A 22191-nucleotide genomic window follows, 5' to 3' on the forward strand; every position below is an offset into this window, starting at 1 on the left:
CCCTGGTCCCAGAGGTACCAAAATCAGAGCTCCAACAACAACTGGCTACGGCACTCAGGTGTGCCAAAGGTTAGGTCTGACGGATGGGTGCCCCAGGGGAAATCCATCTAAGAGCAGACACAGACCGACGCCAATCTTAAGGTCACAGCATATTGGAAAGGCACGGGTGCGTTAGCCAAAGGGCTGTACAACATGGAGCACGTGTCCAAGCAAGCTAATGACAAGGGTTCAGGGCAGCAGATATCCCAGGGCCAGTTAATAAGAGAGTGCCTGGCTAGATGGCAAAACATCAGAGAGACCCAGTACCAACCACGAATCAGGAAATGGGCAGGAACCCATTATGGAGAACAGAGCTCCTACTAAACCAGTGTCAAGTCCTAGGGACCATTTAGAGACCCAATATTTAGGTATAGAATTGGCCCTCAAGAGTGGCAAGGTGTTAGGCAAGAACTAGAAGCAGTCCTATGGATGGGACAGACTCCCTGAAAGGGGAAGTGGGCAGTCGCCCTAAGCAGTTGACTCCCACTTCACGGCTCTGCTTAACGTAGGCCCAGGTTGTGGTTAGCAGCTGCTTGGGTGTCTTAGATTTAGTACCTGAGTACAGACGAATAACAGAGAATGATTTACTCCTCAACAGAAAAACAACGTTGAAAACTATCTCCGGTTTGGTATACCGTTCAGAAACGAACTTTGGAGGGAATGGTGTCTGTTGCTATGTTTCCCAGCCAGTTTCTTTGCCTGAAAAACCAGTTTAGGTCTTCCCAGGGCTACTGTCAACAAACTTGCACTGACTCATCAAAACAGTGGGCCCAAAAAGCAGCCCCCAAACCCTGTAAACATGGATAGGCAACATTTTAGAGATAGTCCTAAGAGTCTGGTTTCCAAGAAAGGAAATATGAGACTCTGGGATCTTCCAAATCTGGAGTCTTGAGATACCTGCCAACTGTGCCAAAAGCCTGGAGGAGCTCCCCTCAGCCTCTAGCTGCCCTCATCTGTGCTCAGAGAGCTGGGATTTGGAGGGGTCCTCCCCCTAAGCATGGATTGGGCCAAGCAATTCCAAGAAGATAACAGCCACTCCAGAACACCCTCCAGGTGGAAGTAATGTCCTTGTCTCATACAAGTGAGTTGAATCAAGCCTTTCCTCACAGATGAGAGAATCCTGAAATAGAACCCATGAGCTTCTCAGAACCTACCAAAATCCCTGGGGTGAGGGGATGCCAGAAAGACTCTCTAGGGCTGCTTTCAGATCATTGTATGAGGCTGGAGGCAGACCCTCCAGCAAGAGAATCAACTTGGTCTAGAGACCCTAGATCCATCTCTAGGGTCTTCCTGAATTTGAATTTAAATTGCTTTTAGGTTCCCTGGGAAACAGGAGCACCAGACTGGGAAGGAACCCTCAGATCCCTCCCCCCAACCCCGGGACCCCCGGCCTCTCGCCATCCCACTGTCCCCTCTGTGGCTTGCCCTCTTGCTACAGCCACCACCTCCACCTTTTGCCCGTCTTACCCAAGTGCCCTTCCCAAAACCCTGAGTGGCACCGCCCTCCCTCCCAAGCTTGTCTCTCAGTGGCTGAAGACCCCTGGGGTGGGGGGCTTCCTCACCGTCCTGCCCACCTAGCCGCAACTGGAGCCAGGCACCTACACTCTCCACACCCTCTCGAAGCTGCTGCTCTGCCGTCGGCCCTGACACTTGGAGGGTGAAGAACAGCCTGTCTGCTCGCCTGCTGACTCAGTGCTCTACTGGCTGTGCCCCCTCCAGCCTCCTGTCTTCTTGGCTTCAGGCTGGCAGGGCTGCCCATGCCCCCTGCCCCTTCCTCTCAACCTGCAACTTGTACCCACTCTGACCTGGCTCCTCTAATAAATTCATGTCCACAGGGGGTACAAGAAAAAGAAAAGAATGGGTACATTCTTTTGTTCCAAGAATATAAAACCAAGGTAATTTATCAAATTCTAAGGAATGCTAACAAGTCGAACACGCTAATCAAAATGCACAAATACAAAACTCTCCCCTAACTCTTACCCTGAGAGTAAGTTGAGGGATTTGCTTGTAACTTTCTAAAAATTCTACAGATACTCAAACAGTGAGTGGGAAACAACTGGCAAGAACTAATACAAAGGAGGTGGCCTCAGCAGTCCCACCAGTAACTTGTGTAAGTGAGCTGAAGCTGTGGCCCTCTTTAACTCATTTCTGCAAACTACCACCCACAGCTCTTGTTAACACTCTAACAAACAGATAAGCACATGAGTAGATGGCTCACATGTGGATGTTCCAATGCTTGCTTTCTGTGTGGAGCGATACTGTTTTCCACAACCTGCTACGCTAGGCAAACGGCCTTCTCTTTAATTCAGAACAAATTTCTCTGGTTCACAGTTCCACACCAAATCCCCCTGGCTTCTGTGAGAGAAGCTCAGCTCCTACGCAGTCAATCAAACGTGGGCAGGACGTCATGCCAAGTTATTTCATTTCTGTCCACGTCAAACGACTTTTCCCTCTTTTCTGCCTACCAAATTCTTACTCAGCATTCAAGATCCTGCTTAATTTTCCCCTCTTCTGTGATACCTTTTCAGCTTCCTCAAGCTCCTTGCCTTGTACTTCCTAGACCTCTGACCACACTTTGATAATATCTCCTATCACGTGCATTGTAATTTTTCCATGTAAGGCGTGCTCACACATTTTTGGTAGGAAAGTATATTAGTACAACCTCTTTGGAGAGCATTTTGGAAATGTCTGTGAATATGGCAATGCACATACCCTCTGACACAACAATGCCACTGCCAGGACTTTGTCCTGTGGATATACTCACACAGGTAAGCAACAAGGTTGTTGTAACACTATTTGTTATAACAAAAGAGTAGAAACAATCGAAGCACATTTTAATATGGGTCTGGTTTAAATAAATACAATAGAGTACCATGCAGTAAGAATCAGAAATCTCTTTCCATACTGGTGTCTGAAACTCTTTTCCCAAAGTCCCTTAATTTATCTGATAGAGAATCTTTTTTCCCCAGCTTTATTGAAATATGAATGACAAGTCAATAGAGAATTTTGACTTAATAGTTCACATCAGCCCACTAAAAGGGTGTGTCTGCCCCCTCTCTCTCTTCCTCTCCTCACCCCCATGTATTTTGCTTCCCCCGGCCATTAAGCAAGTGAGGACAAATTTGGCGATGGTCTTCATTGGACGTGAAGTATGAGGTGAAGGGGATCAGAAAATATCAACCCAAAATATGCCACTTTGGCATAAGGATTATTTTGAGTTGAAGGCAATTGAGAAAAAGCAGACACAGAAAGAACTCTGAGCCCTCCCCCATCTGCCTGAAAGCAAGGCATAAATTCCCCAAGAAGGTATCCTCCTCCTGTAGGTCCCCCATTAAAGACAGAGGAGAAGAACCCTTATCACCAGGGATAGATAGAGATGGCACAGAGATGAGTCTGCATAAGCAAACCTTACTAAAATAACTCTTATTTTCCATTAGTTTCCCCATATCTCTACCTTCCCACAATTTACTCCCCCAGAAGTTCAACGCCTCTTTCCTTTTAGTCACTTCTCTACAATGTGTTGCCCTTTGTTTATAAACGTCCAAGTCTAACCACTTCTTTGGATTTTCACTTCTTTTCTGTATAGCCCTTATACACATAAAATTAAAAACATCAATTCAACTTGTATGCCTTTTCCTCCTGTTAATCTGGTTTTTTGTTACTTTAATTCAGTTAATTCACAGTAACTAGATATCAAACCTAAGAGGGGTAGAGGAAAAGTTTTTTTCTCCCTTACAGAGGCATGTCAGAAAAGCTCATCACTTAGTCCCATTGAAGTCAAACCATGGGAATGCTGAAAACACAAGAGGGAGGGGACCCCACTACTTCCAGAAGTCGTGTTGATGGACACTGCCTCCAGCCTTTGCTATTTAATGTGAAGCTACAAGATATGCCCAATCACAGTCTCCCCTGCTTTCTTCTAGACAAAGACTTTATTATGTATCAAGACTTTTTATGTAACTGCCACACATACGAAGTTTAGTTGCTGTGCAGTTACAAAGAAACAAGAGACTATTCTACTCTCAAAAAGTGTCAAATATTGTTAATCAACTATGCTCCAATATAAAATGAAAAAACAATTTTAAGTGTCAAATAGTCTAATACAGATCCAATTAAAGAGGGGAGCTATACAAAGCAAATGCAAATAATACAACTGCGTAAGTTAATAAAGGTTGCTGCCCAAGTAAACCCGGTCCAACCTAATAGAACCCTCACAGGTTTCTCTGCCCAAAATGCATAGACTCCAGTTAAGGCTTTTGTTCCATTCCCAGGCCAAACCAACCACTGCCTAGCTTTGAGACCTTACAGAGTTTAACCTCACTAAGTCCTATTTCATCCATAAAATGGGGATATTAGGATCCACCTCATAGGGAAATTAGAACAATTAAATGAGACAGAGCATACAAAGTACTTGGCACAGTGCCTGACACTCAGGGCCAAATAAATGTTAACTATTACTATTATAATCATCATCATCATTCTGGAGTTTTCAAGATATTTCTCAGACTTTATTCTGCCATCAGGTATTAACAGAGCATCAAGTTTATGAAGGAGAATTATTCATGTGCACACCTCGAGCCAACTCCATATCTCACCTTTAACTAATTCATTTATTCAGAGAAGAAAAAATTATACAAAACTTCAGATCATTTTAGGTGAAAACCTTTTCCCTCTCAAAGGTGTTATATAAGCAACATATGTGTGACATCTTTGAAGTTTTATGATGTTTTTACTGTAAATATGAAAGAACCCAAAACACTGACATATGCTTCTTCAAAGTCCCACTAATTTATTTTCCCAAGACAAGCGAAATATTTATGCCACTTTACTTCGACCACCAAAATCAATAAGCCATTTAAAAGAATTGGTCAAGGTCAGACATCAGGCTTCCAACTACAGAGGAAGGTTATCAAACGTGCTTAAATGAGAGGATTCTAGTCCAAATCTCATTCAACATCTTTTGGCCCATCTTTACCTCAAGACTCAGAATAAAGTCTCTTTTTAAAAAGTCTTTGTGAGGGAGTTCCTCGGTGGCCTTATTGGTTAGTATTCCGGGCTTTCACGGCCATGGCCGCGTGATCCCTAAGCCACACCTCAGCAAACACACACAGACACATCACGTTGATGTCCCTCCTGCTACAGCACAGACATCACTTAACGTCTAGAGATGAAAAACCTCATGAACGGCTTTTCAGGACCTTCTTTGAAATAAAGTACTCTGTTTAGCTATCAAAGAACAACTCTTCTTTGTTGGTTACTTGAGGTCCTGATTTACATCTGAGTTTAGAAGGCTGCTGCGTCCTACAAACAGACTTAAAATGCAAATTCCTCATCAGACTCCATATCTAAAGAAGCACAGAGCCCACTTCCAGCCTTTCTCCACCATCGCTCACAGCGGAGCCAAAGTCCCAACAAAGTCACACCCAGCCCAGCAAAATTTAAGTCCTCAGTGAATGACTATGTCATATATGTGAGTATGTACATAATTTTCAAATAAAATGATTTGAAACTACCACTGTATGATGGTAAAGGAAGAAAACTGGATAATCATGAAAGTTGAAGTGCTTGACTAAAGTTTAGAAAAATCAAGAAAAAAATTAATCACTGAAATTACTCCTTCCTAATCAAGGTTACTTCGAAATTTGATGTAAATGGATAAATTTCAGCCTGTGCTATACTGAATGAAGTTGCATGAGATTGGAAGAAAAAAGTTCAGAGTATGTAAGAGCCACTTCTCTTCCATTTCCCACGTTTTCAGTAACTACCTACTCAATGAATGCACGAAAGAGCTTATTACAGTGTTGAACTGAAATACCTCAGTCGCTTTTAAATTCTCCTTTCTCCATGTCCCAGAAAATATTCCAAGGATCGAATAAAAAATGAACAAGGACTATCGGCCAAGAAAGCTGCTTGAGGAACTTAGTAAGCTCACCCTCTCCAGTTTAACTCGCCTAATTCACTGAGGGAGCGGAGGCAAACGGCTTGTACTGCATGATAAAGTGACACTTCCGAATAGTAATAGCTGAGATTACTCTGCCGCAGCCTAGATTCTTCTAGTCAGGAGCTCGAGTACAGCTTTCTAAAAGCTTTTCCCAAGATCTCGAGGTCAATTTGCGGACACTCATTCACCCACCCCACCCTACCAGCAGCGCACTTCCCGTTCGCTTTGGCCGGTCAAGAGCTCAAACTTGACAGCGACACACACTGAAAAAAAAAAAAAAAAAGAGGAAGTGGCTAAAAAACCATTTCAAGACATTTATTTAATTTTTTTTTTCCTAAGGGAGATCAATGGCCCTGTCTTCCAGGAAATCTCAATGGGACGTAGCCATCACGTCGACTGGAAAGTTGCAGCGAATGACAATGCTGCAAAGCCGAGGGTGACTCCTCTTTAAAAATCAAATTTAAAAAATTCCTCGAAAATCTTCTTGCTATCCAAAACGATCCGTCCTCTGCAGCGAACACAGCAACGCTAACAACTCCCACCCTGGTGGGTGGCATCGAAAGCGAGGCTCGGGGCCGGGTACGTGCCTGATCTGCCCTGCCAAGTGGCAGAGGGAGCGCAGGGCACGGCAGCGGCCAGGGGACCCAGCGAGCACCTTCCTTACCTGGTTTGACCGGTTTGGGTGGCGGCTTCGACATCTCTCTTCCTGGAGCGGCTGATTCTAAAGACCACGCACGAAAAGCCAACCGAATGCCCCTCCAGCCGGCACTCCGGGCGCCTCAGAGTTTCTTTATGTCTGGTTTGCAGTGGTGCGCCTTCAAGGACCTGCGTCCACCCCGGGAAGCCGGACGAGCAGAGGCAGGCAGAGCAGCTCGGCGAAGTGCCCCGCCCCGCCCCGCGGCCGACAGAGCTGTCCAGAGCGCGCAGCCGGGCAGACGAGGAAGTAGCCGCTGCCTCGCGGAGCGCTAATTGGCTCCCCGGCTGCCAGCTTCGCCGCTGCAGGAGCGCGGGCGGCGCGCACGGCGGCGCGCACGGCGGCGCGCGCGGCGGCCGAACCAGCGGGAGCCGAACGGGGGCGCCGCAGGCTCGCGCCGGGGCCGGCCTGGCTGCGCGCGCGCCCCGGACGGGAAAGGGCTGGACTGGGCAGGAGCGCGCGCGCGCAACCACGCTCGCCGGAATCCCGCCCCATCCAACGCTGGCCGGAGCCGGGTGCCGCGTCCGCTCAGGGTTGGGCAGAGCCCTAAGTGGCCACCTCTACCCTGCGTCGCCTCTCACCCGGGAGGGGCACGGGAGAAGGGGCCGTGGGCCTCTCGGTTAACGAGCTTCGGGGGTTGCGGCGGGTTAGTGACAGGCGCGCTTGGCAATAGCCTGTGCCGCTTTGCTTGGGACCACTCGAACTGGCGCCTGGTGAGTACCTGCCTGACGCCCCGCCGCGCAGACTCCCTGGGGCCTGGAGGTGTTTCCAGAGTGTTACTGCGCTGGAGCCCGAGCCCCGTTGTGTCTTGCAAGCCCTTTTGGGACTCCTACCACCCTAAATGGGCTGATAAGTGGCCTGCCAAGGAGGACGTGCACTCGTGATGGTGTCGTGCCCTCACGCCCCCTTATAATCCTGAAAACGGGAGTCTGCCTTCTAGAGACCGGACAGGTGGTTGGGAGAAGTCACTGAGGTCAGGGTCAGGTCCCTGCCAGAGGAGACAGCTTGACTCCTCTAGCGTTGAGGTTGACTAACTGCGGCCCTCTTGCTGCCTGTTATTGTACAGCCTAAGAATGGTTTTCAAGTTTATTTTAATGGCTTAAAAGAAATCAAAAGAAGCAGATTTTGTGGCACGTGAAAATTATATGAAATTCAAATTTCAGTGTCCATAAAGTTTTATTAGAACAGAGCCACTGTCATTTGCTTATGTATTGTCTGCGGCCGCTTTCACTTCCTAACAGCAGAGTTGAGCAGCTGCCCGCAACGCCAAAAACATTTACCATCTAGCACTTTGCAGAGCAAGTTTGCCGACCCCAGACCTAGCCAACTGAATTTCCACTGAGAGGTAAGGGCTGGAGCAGACAATAAATGCACCGTGTGTAAATTCAAAATAGCACAGGCAATATGATAAATCGCTTGTATGTTTGGGGGAAGAAAAATTGAAAAGAAAAACTTTACGTGAGAGTCTATGTAAAATGAAGCTTTGAAGTTTCTACTAGGGGTTAGTGACAGAGTGATTCCAAGAGAACTGGGCAAGGGTTGTGTATTCAAACACGCCAGCCTTGGCATTTACCAAAAAGGAGCAAAGTTTAGAAAATAGTAGAAAAAGACTACCCTGTCACATAGAAGATAATCAAAATATTGAATTAAATAAATGAGTGAGAAGTCCTGAAACATTTCACTCTTTTAGAATCCAAAATGTACCGTATTTAGTAGTGAAATAATTTAAATATAGTAAACACATACCAGTTATGAAAAAAGGACTCAACAACATATTTTACTTAGGGTTAAAAAAAGTATAAAAAAATTAAAAGTACTCATTTTGGATTTGCTGTTTGCCATCTTCATCTGTTCTCCTCCTCCTAAGCAAATTCACTCTGCTGTTGAGGAAAGCCTTGCACTTACTGGGAGAATAGAGTACAGTTGACCCTTAAACAACACAAGTTTTAACTGCATGTGTTTATTTATACTCGGATTTCTTTCACTAAATTCATACTGCAGTACTACACAATCCAAGGTTGTTTTAATCTGAGAACGCAGAATGGTGGATACAGAGGGCTGAGTAAAGTTATATGTGGATTTTTGATTGTGAGGAGGTTGACATATCCAACCCCTGAGTTGTTCACGGGTCAACTGTACATAAATATCCCACAAGAGTGGCAGTGGTATGTACTCCTAGTAATTGGCTGCCCTGGATTGAGGAGGTTAGAAAGTCCAAATGGTTGTCTCTCCGGAGACATCTAGTGATTTACAGTTTGTAGGGGATGGAGATTGTGTTTCATTCATTGAAGTCTACTTCTATGTATTTTTGGAGCCTGGCACCTCTGGAGTGCAAGCTTTTTAAATGTGATTTTAAAATAGTTCTTAAACGGGACAGCAGGCAGTGAAATAATAGAACATGGTGTGGAGATGGACAGTGCCAGGGCTGAGCTTGGAGTTCACCTGAAGCTGCCCTGTGCATCCAACACTGGTTTTGAAATACATGGCTTCTGGGATTGCTATACCCATCCCACACCCCAGCCACTCAGCCCAGCCGTAGGTCTTGCTTCTGCTTCTCTCAATTCCCTAACCTCCCACCACAGTGTCACCTGTTCATTGCTAATGGACTGTGCCCAATATTTACCCAAACACTGTCTTGGAAAGGCTAAAACTGCTAACTAATATAGAAGTGAGGGTTCCTATTTTGGTAAAAACTGGCATTTGACTGGGAGTTCTCTCCCGAGCCCAGGAGATTTCATAAGAAGATTCTTGACTCCCTTACTGTTAGTTTCAGAATTGTTAGATTTGCCACCCAAATAACCGCCTCAAGCCTATTTCAAGTGCTTCAGCCACACTTCCTTGTTATTTACATGCTAGGTAATCAGTACAACATCCTCATGTGTACGCATAGATGTGGCAAGAAGCACAGGAGACTAGTAGTCCTTGCCATTCAGTGGATACAGAAAATGCCCCATCAATAATACATCAATAAAAATAACATCTATTATACATGAGAGCCTCACAATTAAGCCAGCACCTGTGCAACATCCTTCCTTTGCTCTTGGTAATAAAGTGCTTTTTAGCAGCTTAGAAAGATGGAAAGAAGTTAACTCACTTGGTTTAGTTTTGTTTCTAGTTTTGTTTTTTGGCCACACCTCACAGCTTGTAGGATCTTAGTTCGCTGGCCAGAGATCGAACCCTGGCCCCAGCAGTGAAAGCACTGGGTCCTAACCACTGGACCACCAGGGAACTCTCTCTAGTTTTCCATTTACTATCTGTGTGATCTTGAACAAGTCACTCCATTGTCTGGGCCAGTTTCAACTTCCGTAAAAATGAAGGGGTGGACTGTGTGATACCTAAGGCTCTATTTCTCCAGGCTTGAGAATTTATGCTCTGATGAATTATCCAAAAATAGGTGACATGGAAGCAAGGAATAACAAACTTTCATGAATTTTTTTTCTTATTTTGCCAACTGAGGACATCAATCTACTACTCCCTAGCCAGCATGATTTCATAGGAGAAAGGACATTTAGCACCAAAAAATGTAAGCAAACTACCATCTTGCTTGTAAAAGGGTAACCTTTCCTTTCCCAAAAAAGGATAGTTGGCAGCCTTACACTGACATATTAAAGGTAATAATAAGGTAAAACATAATTCAAAAGCAGAAAAATTACAATGTAAAAATTTATTTTACAATACTCATTATATGTAATTGTTCCCTTGATATACTGTGGCAATGTGGATGGAGATAAATATTCAACAATGCAGCTCCTGGTGAAACTCAGATGTCCAACTTGATATGTTATTTTATTTCTGTCACAATCACATTCTTGTCTCATGTAGTCTAGTAAATGAAAGTGGAACCAAACCTTACTAAATTGCACTCAATTTGGAATACAGCTGTTCCTTAGTAGGGGTGGTGGTGGTGATTGGACAATACCCCCCAACCCAGGAATACCAGAATCTGCAGATACCCAAGTTCTTTATATAAAATGGCAAAGTATTTGCATATAACCTATGCATGTCCTCCCACATACTTTGAATCATTTCTAGATTACAGGTAATCCCTAATACAATGTAAATGCTATGGAAATAGTTGTAAATACAATGAAAATACTATGTAAATAGTTGCTGGTGCAGCAAATTCAAGTTTGGCTTCTTGGAACTTTCTGAAATTTTTTTCCCCTAAACACTTTCAAACCACTGTTGGTTGGATCTGTGAATGTGGAACCGTCAGACATGGAGGGCCAACTGTGTTCTGAAAAAACTGAGGACAGGCCAAGGAACAACAGCCCTCTCTCCACCACGCTCTTCTCTACTACCTCCCCACAGGGGACACAGGATAGGAACTGGGAGGGTAGCTGAGAGCCTCCAGCGCAGCCACCACACACCCCGGGTGGCACAGCTTAGGTTCCTGGTCACCCCACCAGAGGAGTCAGGAGTAAAGAGCAGCATCAGTCAGAGGCAACCTTCTAGAACCACTATGCTAAGGTTCCCTGCAGCTGAGCTTCATCTTTTCACTTAAAGAGATGACAGTGGTCCTTGGAATATCCACAGGACTGCTTTGGTGAGCCTTAGGGGGCCATGCATGAAGCTGTCCTCCACCCCTCATACCAGGGGTCAATAAGCAATGGGCTGCAGCTAAAACCTGGCCCCCTAGGGACTTCCCTGGTGGCACAGTGATTAAGACTCCGCACCCGGAGACCTTCAAGATGGTGGAGGAGTAAGACGTGGAGACCACCTTCCTCCCCACAGTTACATCAAAAATACATCTACATGTGGAACAGCTCCTATAGATCACCTACTGAATGCTGGCAGAAGACCTCAGACTTCCCAAAAGGCAAGAAACTTCCCACATACCTGGGTAAGGCAAAAGAAAAAAAGAAAAAACAGAGACAAAAGAATAGGGACGGGACCTGCACGAGTGTGAGGGAGCTGTGAAGGAGGAAAGGTTTCCACACACTAGGAAGCCCCTTCACTGGTAGAGATGGCGGGGGGGGAAGCTTTGGAGCCATGGAGGAGAGCGCAGCAGCAGGGGTGCAGAGGGCAAAGCGGAGAGATTCCCGCACAGAGGATCGGTGCCGACTGGCACTCACCAGCCCGAGAGGCTTGTCTCCTCCCCCGCCAGGGCAGGTTGGGGCTGGGAGCTGAGGCTCAGGCTTTGGAGGTCAGACCCCAGGGAGAGGACTGGGATTGGCTGCGTGAACACAGCCTGAAGGGAGCTAGTGCACCACAGCTAGCCGGGAGGGAGTCCGGGAAAACGTCTGGAGCTGCTGAAGAGGCAAGAGACGACTGTTTCGGGGTGTGCAAGGAGAGGGAATTCAGAGCACCGCCTAAACAAGCTCCAGAGATGGGTGTGAGCCACGGCTATGAGCATCAGCGCGGACCCCAGAGACGGGTATGAGACGCTAAGGCTGCTGCTGCCGCCACCAAGAAGCCTGTGTGCGAGCACAGGTCACTATCCACAGCTCCCCTCCCGGGAGCCTGTGCAGCCCACCACCGCCAGGGTGCCGGGATCCAGGGACAACTTCCCTGGGAGAACACATGGCGCGCCTCAGGCTGTTGCAACGTCACACTGGCCTCTGCCGCGGCAGGCTCACCCTGCATCTGTACTCCTCCCACCCCCCGGCCTGAGTGAGCCAGAGCCCCCTAATCAGCTGCTACTTTAACCCCATCCTGTCTGAGCCAAGAACAGACACTCTCAGGTGACCTACATGCAGAGGCAGGGCCAAATCCAAAGCTGGACCCCAGGAGCTATGCAAACGAAGAGAAAGGGAAATTTCTCCCAGCAGCCTCAGGAGCAGTGGATTAAATCTCCACATTAACTTGATATACCCTGCATCACTGGAATACCTGAATAGACAACAAATCATCCCAAAATTGAGGCGGTGGACTTTGGGAGCAACGGTAGACTTGGGGTTTCCTTTCTGCATCTAATTTGTTTCTGGTTTTATGTTTATCTTAGTTTAGTATTTAGAGTTTATTATCATTGGTAGATTTGTTTATTGATTTGGTTGCTCTCTTCCTCCTTTTTTTTTAATATATATAGATATATATATTTTTTTCCTTTTTCCCTTTTTGTGAGTGTGTATATGTATGCTTCTTTGTGTGATTTTGTCTGTATTGCTTTGTCCTAGGGTTTCTCCTAGGGTTCTGTCTGTCCGTTTTTTGTTTGTTTGCTTGAGTATACTTTTTAGCACTTGCTATCATTGGTCGATTTGTTTTTTGGTTTGGTTGCTCTCTTCTTTCTTTCTTTCTTTAATTACTTTTTAATTTTTTTATTTTTAATAATTTTTTTTTATTTTAATAACTTTATTTTATTTATTTTTTTCTTTCTATCTTTTTTTCTCCCTTTTCTTCTGAGCGTGTGGCTGACAGGGTCATGGTGCTCCAACTGGGTGTCAGGCCTCTGCCTCTGAGGTGGGAGAGCCAAGTTTAGGACACTGGTCCACCACACACCTCTCAGCTCCACATAATATCAAACACCGAAAGCTCTCCTAGACATCTCCATCTCAATGCTAAGACCCAGCCCCACTCAATGACCAGCAAGCTAGAGTGCTGGACACCCTAAGCCAAACAATGAGCAAGACAGGAACACAACCCCACCCATTAGCAGAGAGGCTGCCTAAAATCATAATAAAGTCACAGACACCCTAAAACACACCACCAGATGCAGTACTGCCCACCAGAAAGACAAGATCCAGCCTCATCCACCAGAACACAGGCACTAGTCCCCTCCACCAGGAAACCTACACAACCCACTGAACCAACTTTAGCCACTGGGGACAGACACCAAAAACAACAGGAACTATGAACCTGCAGCCTGAGAAAAAGAGACCCCAAACACAGTAAGTTACGCAAAATGAGAAGACAGAGAAACACACAGCAGATGAAGGAGCAAGGTAAAAACCCACAGGACGAAACAAATGAACAGGAAATAGGCAGTCTACCTGAAAAAGAATTCAGAGTAATGATAGTTAAGATGATCTAAAATCCTGGAAATAGAATGGAGAAAATACAAGAAACGTTTAACAGGGACCTAGAAGAACTACAGAGCAAACAATGATGAACAAAACAATAAATGAAATTTAAAATTCTCTAGAAGGAATCAATAGCAGAATAACTGAGGCAGAAGAACAGATAAGTGACCTGGAAGATAAAACAGTGGAAATAACTACCACAGAGCAGAATAAAGAAAAAAGAATGAAAAGAATTGAGGACAGTATCAGAGACCTCTGGGACAATATTAAACGCACCAACATTCAAATTATAGGGGTCCCAGAAGAAGAAGAGGAAAAGAAAGGGACTGAGAAAATATTTGAAGAGATTATAGTTGAAAACTTCCCTAATATGTGAAAGGAAGCAGTCCCATACAGGATAAATCCAAGGAGAAACATGCCAAGACACATATTAATCAAATTATCAAAAATTAAATACAAAGCAAAAATATTAAAAGCAGCAGGGGAAAAACAAATAACATACAAGGGAATCCCCTTAAGATTAACAGCTGATCTTTCAGCAGAAACTCTGTAGGCCAGAAGGGAGTGGCAGACATATTTAAAGTGATGAAAGGGAAGAAACTACCACCAAAATTACTCTACCCAGCAATGATCTCATTCAGATTTGACGGAGAAATTAAAACCTTTACAGACAAGCATAACCTAAGAGAATTCAGCACCACCAAGCCAGCTTTACAACAAATGCTAAAGGAACTTCTTAAGGTACGAAACACAAGAGAAGGAAAAGACCTACAATAACAAACACAAAACAATTAAGAAAATGGTAATAGGAACATACATATCAATAACTACCTTAAATGTAAATGGATTAAATGGTCCAACCAAAAGACACAGACTGGCTGAATGGATACAAAAACAAGACCTGCATATATGCTGTCTACAAGAGACCCACTTCAGACCTAGGGACACATACAGACTGAAACTGAGGGGATGGAAAAAGATATTCCATGCAAATGGAAATCAAAAGAAAGCTGGAGTAGCAATTCTCATATCAGACAAAACAGACTTTAAAATAAAGACTATTGCAAGTGACAAAGAAGGAGACTACGTAATGATCAAGGGATCAACCCAGGAAGAAGGTATAACAATTATAAATATTTATGCACCCAACATAGGAGCACCTCAATACATAAGGCAAATGCTAACAGCCATAAAAGGGGAAATCGACAATAACACAATCACCGTAGGGGAATTTAACGCCCCACTTTCACCAATGGACAGATCATCCAAACTGAAAATCAATAAGGAAACACAAGCTTTAAATGATACATTAAACAACATGCAGTTAATTGATATTTATAGGACATTCAATCCAAAAACAACAGAATACACTTTCTTCTCAAGTGCTGATGGACCATTCTCCAGGATAGATCATATCTTGGGTCACAAATCAAGCCTTGGTAAATTTAAGAAAATTGAAATCTTATCAACCACAATGCTATGAGACTAGATATCAATTACAGGAAAAAATCTGTAAAAAATACAAGCACATGGAGGCTAAACAATACACTAGTAAATAACCAAGAGATCACTGAAGAAATCAAAGAGGAAATCAAAAAATACCTAGAAACAAATGACAATGAAAACACGATGACCCAAAACCTATGGGATACAGCAAAAGCACTTCTAAGAGGGAAGTTTAGAGCAATACAATCCTACCTCAACAAGCAAGGAACATCTCAAATAAACAACATAACCTTACACCTAAAGCAGTTAGAGAAAGAACAAAAACCCCCAAAGTTAGCAGAAGGAAAGGAATCATAAAGATCAGATCAGAAATAAATGAAAAAGAAATGAAGGAAACAATAGCAAAGATCAATAAAACTAAAAGATGATTCTTTGAGATGATAAGCAAAACAGATAAACCATTAGCCAGACTCATCAAGAAGAAAAGGGAGAAGACTCAAATCAATAGAATTAGAAATGAAAAAGGAGAAGTAGCAACTGACACTGCAGAAATACAAAGGATCATGAGAGATTACGATAAGCAACTCTATGCCAATAAAATGGACAACCTGTAAGAAATGGACAAATTCTTAGAAAAGCACAACCTTCCAACAGTGAACCAGGAAGAAATAGAAAATATAAACAGACCAATCACAAGCACTGAAATTGAGACTGTGATTAAAAATCTTCCAGCAAACAAAAGCCCAGGACCAGATGGCTTCACAGACAGATTCTATCAAACATTTAGAGAAGAGCCAACACCTATCCTTCTCAAACTCTTCCAAAATATCCCAGAAGGAGGATCACTGCCAAACTCATTCTACAAGCCCACCATCACCCTGATACCAACACCAGACAAAGATGTCACAAAGAAAGAAAACTACAGGCCAATATCACTGATGAACATAGATCCCAAAATCCTCAACAAAATACTAGCAAACAGAATCCAACAGCACATTAAAAGGATCATACACCATGATCAAGTGGGGTCTATCCCAGGAATGCAAGGAGTCTTCAGTATATGCAAATCAATCAATGTGATAAACCATATTAACAAACTGAAGAATAAAAACCATATGATCATCTCAATAGGTGCAGCAAAAGTTTTTGACAAAATTCAACACCCATTTATGATAAAAACCCTCTAAAAAGTAGGCATAGAGGGAACTTACTTCAACATAATAAAAGCCATATATGACAAACCCACAGCCAACATCGTCCTCAGTGGTGAAAAACTGAAACCATTTCCACTAAGATCAAGAGCAAGACAAGGTTGCCCACTCTCACCACTATTATTCAACATAATTTTGGAAGTTTTAGCCACAACAATCAGAGAAGAAAAAGAAATAAAACGAATCCGAATCAGTAAAGAAGTAAAGCTGTCACTGTTTGCAGATGACATGATACTATACATAGAGAATCCTAAAGATGCTACGGGAAAACTACTAGAGCTAATCAACGAATCTGGTAAAGTAGCAGGATACAAAATTATTGCACAGAAATCTCTCTTTTTTTTTTTTTTTTTTGGTGGTATGCAGGCCTCTCACTGATGTGGCCTCTACCGTTGCGGAGCACGAGCTCCGGACACGCAGGCCTAGCGGCCATGGCTCACGGGCCTATCCGCTCCGCGGCATGTGGGATCTTCCCGTACCGGGGCACGAACCTGTGTCCCCTGCATCAGCAGGTGGACTCTCAACCACTGTGCCACCAGGGAAGCCCTGTGCAGAAATCTCTTGTATTCCTATATACTAATGATGAAAAATCTGAAAGAGAAATTAAGGAAACACTCCCATTTACCATTGCAACAAAAAGAATAAAATACCTAGGAATAAACCTACCTAAGGAGACAAAAGACCTGTATACAGAAAACAATAAGACACTGATGAAAGTAATTAAAGATGATACAAGCAGATGGGGAGATATACCATATTCTTGGATTGGAAGAATCAATATTGTGAAAATGACTATACTACCCACAGCAATCTGCTGGTTCAGTGGAATCCCTATCAAACTACCACTGGCATTTTTCGCAGAACTTGAACAAAAACTTTCACAATTTGTATGGAAACACAAAAGACCCCAAATAGCCAAAGCAATCTTGAGAAAGAAAAGTGGAGCTGGAGGAATCAGATTCCCAGACCTCGGACTATACTACAGAGCTACAGTAATCAAGACAGTATGGTACTGGCAGAAAAACAGAAATATAGATCAATGGAACAGGATAGAAAGCTCAGAGCTAAACCCACGCACATATAGTCACCTTATCTTTGATAAAGGAGGCAAGAATATACAATGGAGAAAAGATACCCTCTTCAGTAAGTGGTGCTGGGAAAACTGGACAGCTACATGTAAAAAAATGAAGCTAGAATGCTCCCTAACACCATACACAAAAATAAACTCAAAATGGATTAAAGACCTAAATGTAAGGCCAGACACTATAAAACTCTTAGAGGAAAACATAGGCAGAGCCCTCTATGATATAAATGACAGCAAGATCCTTTTTGATCCACCTCCTAGAGAAATGGAAATAAAAACTAAAATAAACAAATGGGACCTAATGAAACTTAAAAGCTTTTGCACAGCAAAGGAAACTGTAAACAAGACGAAAAGACAGCTCTCAGAATGGGAGAAAATATTTGCAAATGAAGCAACTGACAAAGGATTAATCTCCAAAATTTACAAGCAGCTCATGCAGCTCATTATCAAATAAACATACAACCCAATCCAAAAGTGGGCAGAAGACCTAAACAGACATTTCTCCAAAGAAGATACACAAATTGCCAACAAACACATGAAAGGATGCTCAACATCACTAATCATTATAGAAATGCAAATCAAAACTACAACGAGATATCACCTCACACCAGTCAGAATGGCCATCATCAAAAAATCTACAAACAGGGGCTTCCCTGGTGGCGCAGTGGTTAAGAATTCAACTGCTAGAATCCACCTGCCGACGCAGGGGACTTGGGTTCTAGCCCTCCTCCGGGAAGATCCCACATGCTGCAACTAAGGCCGTGTGCCAGAACTACTGAGCCCGCGTGCCTAGAGCCCGTACTCTGCAACAGGAGAAGCCTGCACACCACAACAAAGAGTAGCCCCCCTAGTCGCAACTAGAGAACGCCCACGCACAGCAACAAAGACCCAACGCAGCCGAAAAATAAATAAATAAAATCTACAAAGAATAAATGCTGGAGAGGGTGTGGAGAAAAGGGAACCCTCCTGCACTGTTGGTGGGAATGTAAATTGACACAGCCACAGTATGGAGGTTCCTTAAAAACTAAAAATAGAACTATACCATACGACCCAGCAATCCCACTACTGGGCATATACCCTGAGAAAACCATAATTCAAAACGAGTCATGTACCACAATGTTCATTGCAGCTCCATTTACAATAGCCAGGACATGGAAGCAACCTAAGTGTCCATCGACAGATGAATGGATAAAGAAGATGTGACACATATATACAATGGAATATTACTCAGCCATAAAAAGAAACGAAATTAAGTTATTTGTAGTGAAGTAGATGGACCTAGATTCTGTCATACAGAGTGAAGTAAGTCAGAAAGAGAAAAACAAATACCGTATGCTAACACATATAAATGGAATCTTAAAAAAAGAAATGGTTCTGAAGAAGCTGTGGGCAGGACAGGAATAAAGACGCAGACGTAGAGAATGAACTTGAAGACACAGGGAGGGGGAAGGGTAAGCTGGGATGAAGTGAGAGAGTGTCATGGACATATATACACTACCAAATGTAAAATAGCTAGCTAGTGGGAAGCAGCTGCATAGCACAGGGAGGTCAGCTTGGTGCTTTGTGACCACCTAGAGGGGTGGGATAGGGAGGGTGGGAGGGAGATGGAAGAGGGAGGAGATATGGAGATATATGTATATGTAAAGCTGATTCACTTTATTATAAAGCAGAAACTAACACACCATCATAAAGCAATTATATTCCAATAAAGATGTTAAAAAAAAAAAAAAAAAGACTCTGCACTGCCAATGCAGTGGGCCTGAGTTCATTCCCTGGTCAGGGAACTAGATCTCATGTGCATGCCGCAACTAAGAAGTCCGCATTCCACAACTAAGACCTGGTGCAACCACATAATAAATAAATAAATATTAAAAGAAATTTTTTTCAATAAAAAAATTAAAAAAATAAAACCTGGCCTTCTGCCTGAACACCTGCAGTCCCTTTTTGTAATAGGAGACACTCACTCTGATATCCAATAAGGGAAATGTTATCCCAATAGAAAAGGAATTCTATTTTCATTTGTAGACGTGAATTACGAGGAAAAAAAAAATTGTACTCAATTATTATGTTTTGACCTCCCTCAGAAAGTTTGTGGAAGTGTTTTCTCTCTTATTGTATAAGTACCTACATCATAATCTTGATTTTGTCTCTTGGCCCGTAAAGCCTCAAAGATTTACTAACTGGCTCATTTCTGAAAGTTTGTCTACCCCGGCCCTAGGGTGAGGAAATAGCATACTTAAAGGGAATTCACTTCCTCTTGCCTCTGGCCAGCAGTGACTGTCTCCTCATTTCAGAAGGAGAGAGAGGCCATCTCTGCCACTTCCCTGCCTTGGGGGTAATGGGTCATCCCTGGGTGACTGAGTCATGCAGGTGACAGGCCACCTGCCTGAGGGGAGCATGAAACTCTGTAGTGTGCCTTGTGGCTCAGCAACTCTTCCATGCCCTTGAAAACAGACCCTCAAGTATGTATGCTTGGCCGTGGGGGCCCCTTTAGTTCACCTGACCTGCTTACAGGCCCTGAGCACTTCCAGCTGTTGGCACGTAGCAGGGGACTGTGGCAGAGAGAAGCCAGTAGAGTGTGAAACTTTCCCACAGAATGTGGGTAATCCTAGGGGGGTAACCCAAAGATCACTGACATCCTTCCCCCTCAGCTGGCCCTTGTAAGTTAGGACTCTTATCTCTTTAGACAGCTAAGTGATGTGCTTTCGATTTTTTTTCTTTTAATTTTAGGAAGACGTGATTTTCAAAGCTAATTATGAAAACATTTGTCATTGGAATCGGTGGGTGAGTAATTTTGCTACAAACAGCTGATTGAGATACTCAGGATGTCCAAAGGGTGTTTCCATGTGGATGTGGTGGGGGAAGGAGAAGCAGTGAGAAGGATTCCTGAGTCCCAGAAAAGAGAACAGGACACTTGAATTTAAAACAGTGGAGCACTGGCTATGTAAATGCCAACAGGAGATGGGAGAGTTTCCTATAAACAGAAACAGGGGAGTCGGTACACAAAGTTTACCTGCTTTACTGTTTGTTTTCTAAAGCTGACACCAGAGGCAAGGCCTGATCTAATGCTACGTTGGTTCAGGGTGATTTATCGTTCTCCATACGGCTGCTCCTCCAGTGTGACATAGGAGAAAATCTATCATTTCTTGCCAGTTATGCCCAGCTTTGGACATGTGGAATAAGGAATCACCTCACCTCTACCCCTTTTCCCCATACTTTTCATCTTGAGGTAGTCCTTATTTCCCTGGCATGATTATTAATCATTCACCCCTCTCCGTCTCAGAAGTGTCCTAAATTTTATGGTCACCCTACCCATGGTACCAAGAAGTGGGCAATCAAATAAGACAACAGCAACTTAAAAGGACATTATTTGTTTTTTTGTTTTGCTAGTGTATTATGTTCGTCTTTCTTCTGAGTCCTTTCACATTATGTGTAGTCTAGTTAATAAAATATTTAAGACTATTGAAATTAAAGGTTTATAATTTGGGGGAGATCAATGTATTATTGCATTACATAACTACAATTAATCTAATTAATTAGACTAATTAGATTAATTACTTCTAATTAATCAATTAGAAGTAACATTGAATGAGTTAAATGCCAGAACTCTGCCTTGACTTGCTCCCATCTAATCAGAACCAAGTTCAGTTTTTCTCTGCGTTGCTTCTCATCCCTCCTTTCCTTTCCACACTCACTGCCACCATCCTAATTCAAGCCCTCATTCCCTAATTCCAATCTCCTCCTCTCAATCTTCCCTGCATACCTGTGCCAGTTTAATCTTCATACAGAATTTTTAAATTTTCTCTCACCTGATGAACAATATTCAGTGGTTCCCAGTTATTTAAAATGCAGTCTAAATTTCCTGATATATGAAGACCATCCAAAAATAATAAAATGTATTAGCTTCGGGGTGGGTAGATAGGCAGGGTACAGGAAAGATTTGATACAGGAGCTTAGTGGTGTCACCAAAGACTCCGTTTCTCTCTGCCTCTTCTCTGTGTCTCCCTCCTTTTGGATTCATCCTAAAGTTGGCTGCATTTTTTGGTCTCAGGGGACTACTAGCAGCTCCTGGGACCTCATGCTTCTCCTTAGCCTGTCACTAGGGGGGAAAAAGTGCTTTGCTTCCCCTAGGTCAAGGGTCTTTGACAGGACCACCTGGGTCACATAGCCACAGTTACTGTGGCAAAAGCGAGGGGATTGCCTTGATTGGTTTAGGCCATTGGGGCCCTTGCTCTGGAGTTGAGAGCAGGGTCAATCCCAACCAGACCTTGGAAACAGGGGTGGAACCTGGGGAGGCCACTACCAGGTCCACTACAGAATCCAATCCGACTTCTATTCTGCACGTGTGTGAATAAACTCCCCTCATCTCAGTATTCCAGTATAATGCCCTCTGTCTAGAAACCTGTGTCATGCTTTCGTGCCACGTGCATTTGGTTCTATGCATAACTTCCTAAGAAAGCCTCTCTTCATTGTCTCTTCCTCAGCAAGTGTCAGGATTTCATTTTAGTGCTGCTGCTTCTGCAAAGCCCCTGCCACACTCAGCTGCAGTTCCTGCCTTCCTTCCTCCAAACTCACTGTGCTGTATCTCTCCCATGTACTTACCACTTGCTGCCCTATGAACGAAATATTCAGTTGAGACTGCAAGGAATAGTAAAGGTTCTAGAGGATTCAAGTGGCATCCATGAACCTCCTGAAAACTTAATGCATGTGTGAAGATGTTCATTTTTCTGGGGAAAGATTTTATAACTTTCATCAGATTCTCGCAAAGTTCCTTAATGTTAAAAAATGTAAACTCCATGGGTGTTAGAGTTGGACTT

At 43.6% G+C, this 22191-nt stretch overlaps 2 protein-coding genes across 5 annotated transcripts in view; one reads left to right on the forward strand and one right to left on the reverse strand.

The window, feature by feature from the left end:
- OSTF1 (osteoclast stimulating factor 1) overlaps positions 1-7122 on the reverse strand; it is a 49017-nt gene extending 41895 nt beyond the window's left edge. Inside the window, exon 1 of the mRNA XM_027105667.1 lies at positions 6645-7122. Coding sequence (XP_026961468.1) covers positions 6645-6678 — 34 coding nt within the window. The 5' untranslated portion in view covers positions 6679-7122. The remainder of the gene's footprint in view (positions 1-6644) is intronic.
- Positions 7123-7273: 151 nt separating this feature from the next.
- NMRK1 (nicotinamide riboside kinase 1) overlaps positions 7274-22191 on the forward strand; it is a 32848-nt gene continuing 17930 nt past the window's right edge. For 2 of the 4 annotated variants that reach the window (XM_027105670.1, XM_027105673.1), the window contains exons 1-2: positions 7274-7387; positions 20105-20158. In XM_027105670.1, coding sequence (XP_026961471.1) covers positions 20130-20158 — 29 coding nt within the window. In that variant the 5' untranslated portion in view covers positions 7274-7387; positions 20105-20129. Of the gene's footprint in view, positions 7388-7915; positions 8020-20104; positions 20159-22191 lie in introns of all 4 variants that reach the window. The other 2 variants (XM_027105671.1, XM_027105672.1) reach the window with 2 other exon arrangements.

This window comes from Aethalodelphis obliquidens, unplaced genomic scaffold, assembly GCF_003676395.1.
Source record: "Aethalodelphis obliquidens isolate GAN/ISIS:26980383/991018 unplaced genomic scaffold, ASM367639v1 scaffold7, whole genome shotgun sequence".
Lineage (NCBI taxonomy): Eukaryota > Metazoa > Chordata > Mammalia > Artiodactyla > Delphinidae > Aethalodelphis > Aethalodelphis obliquidens.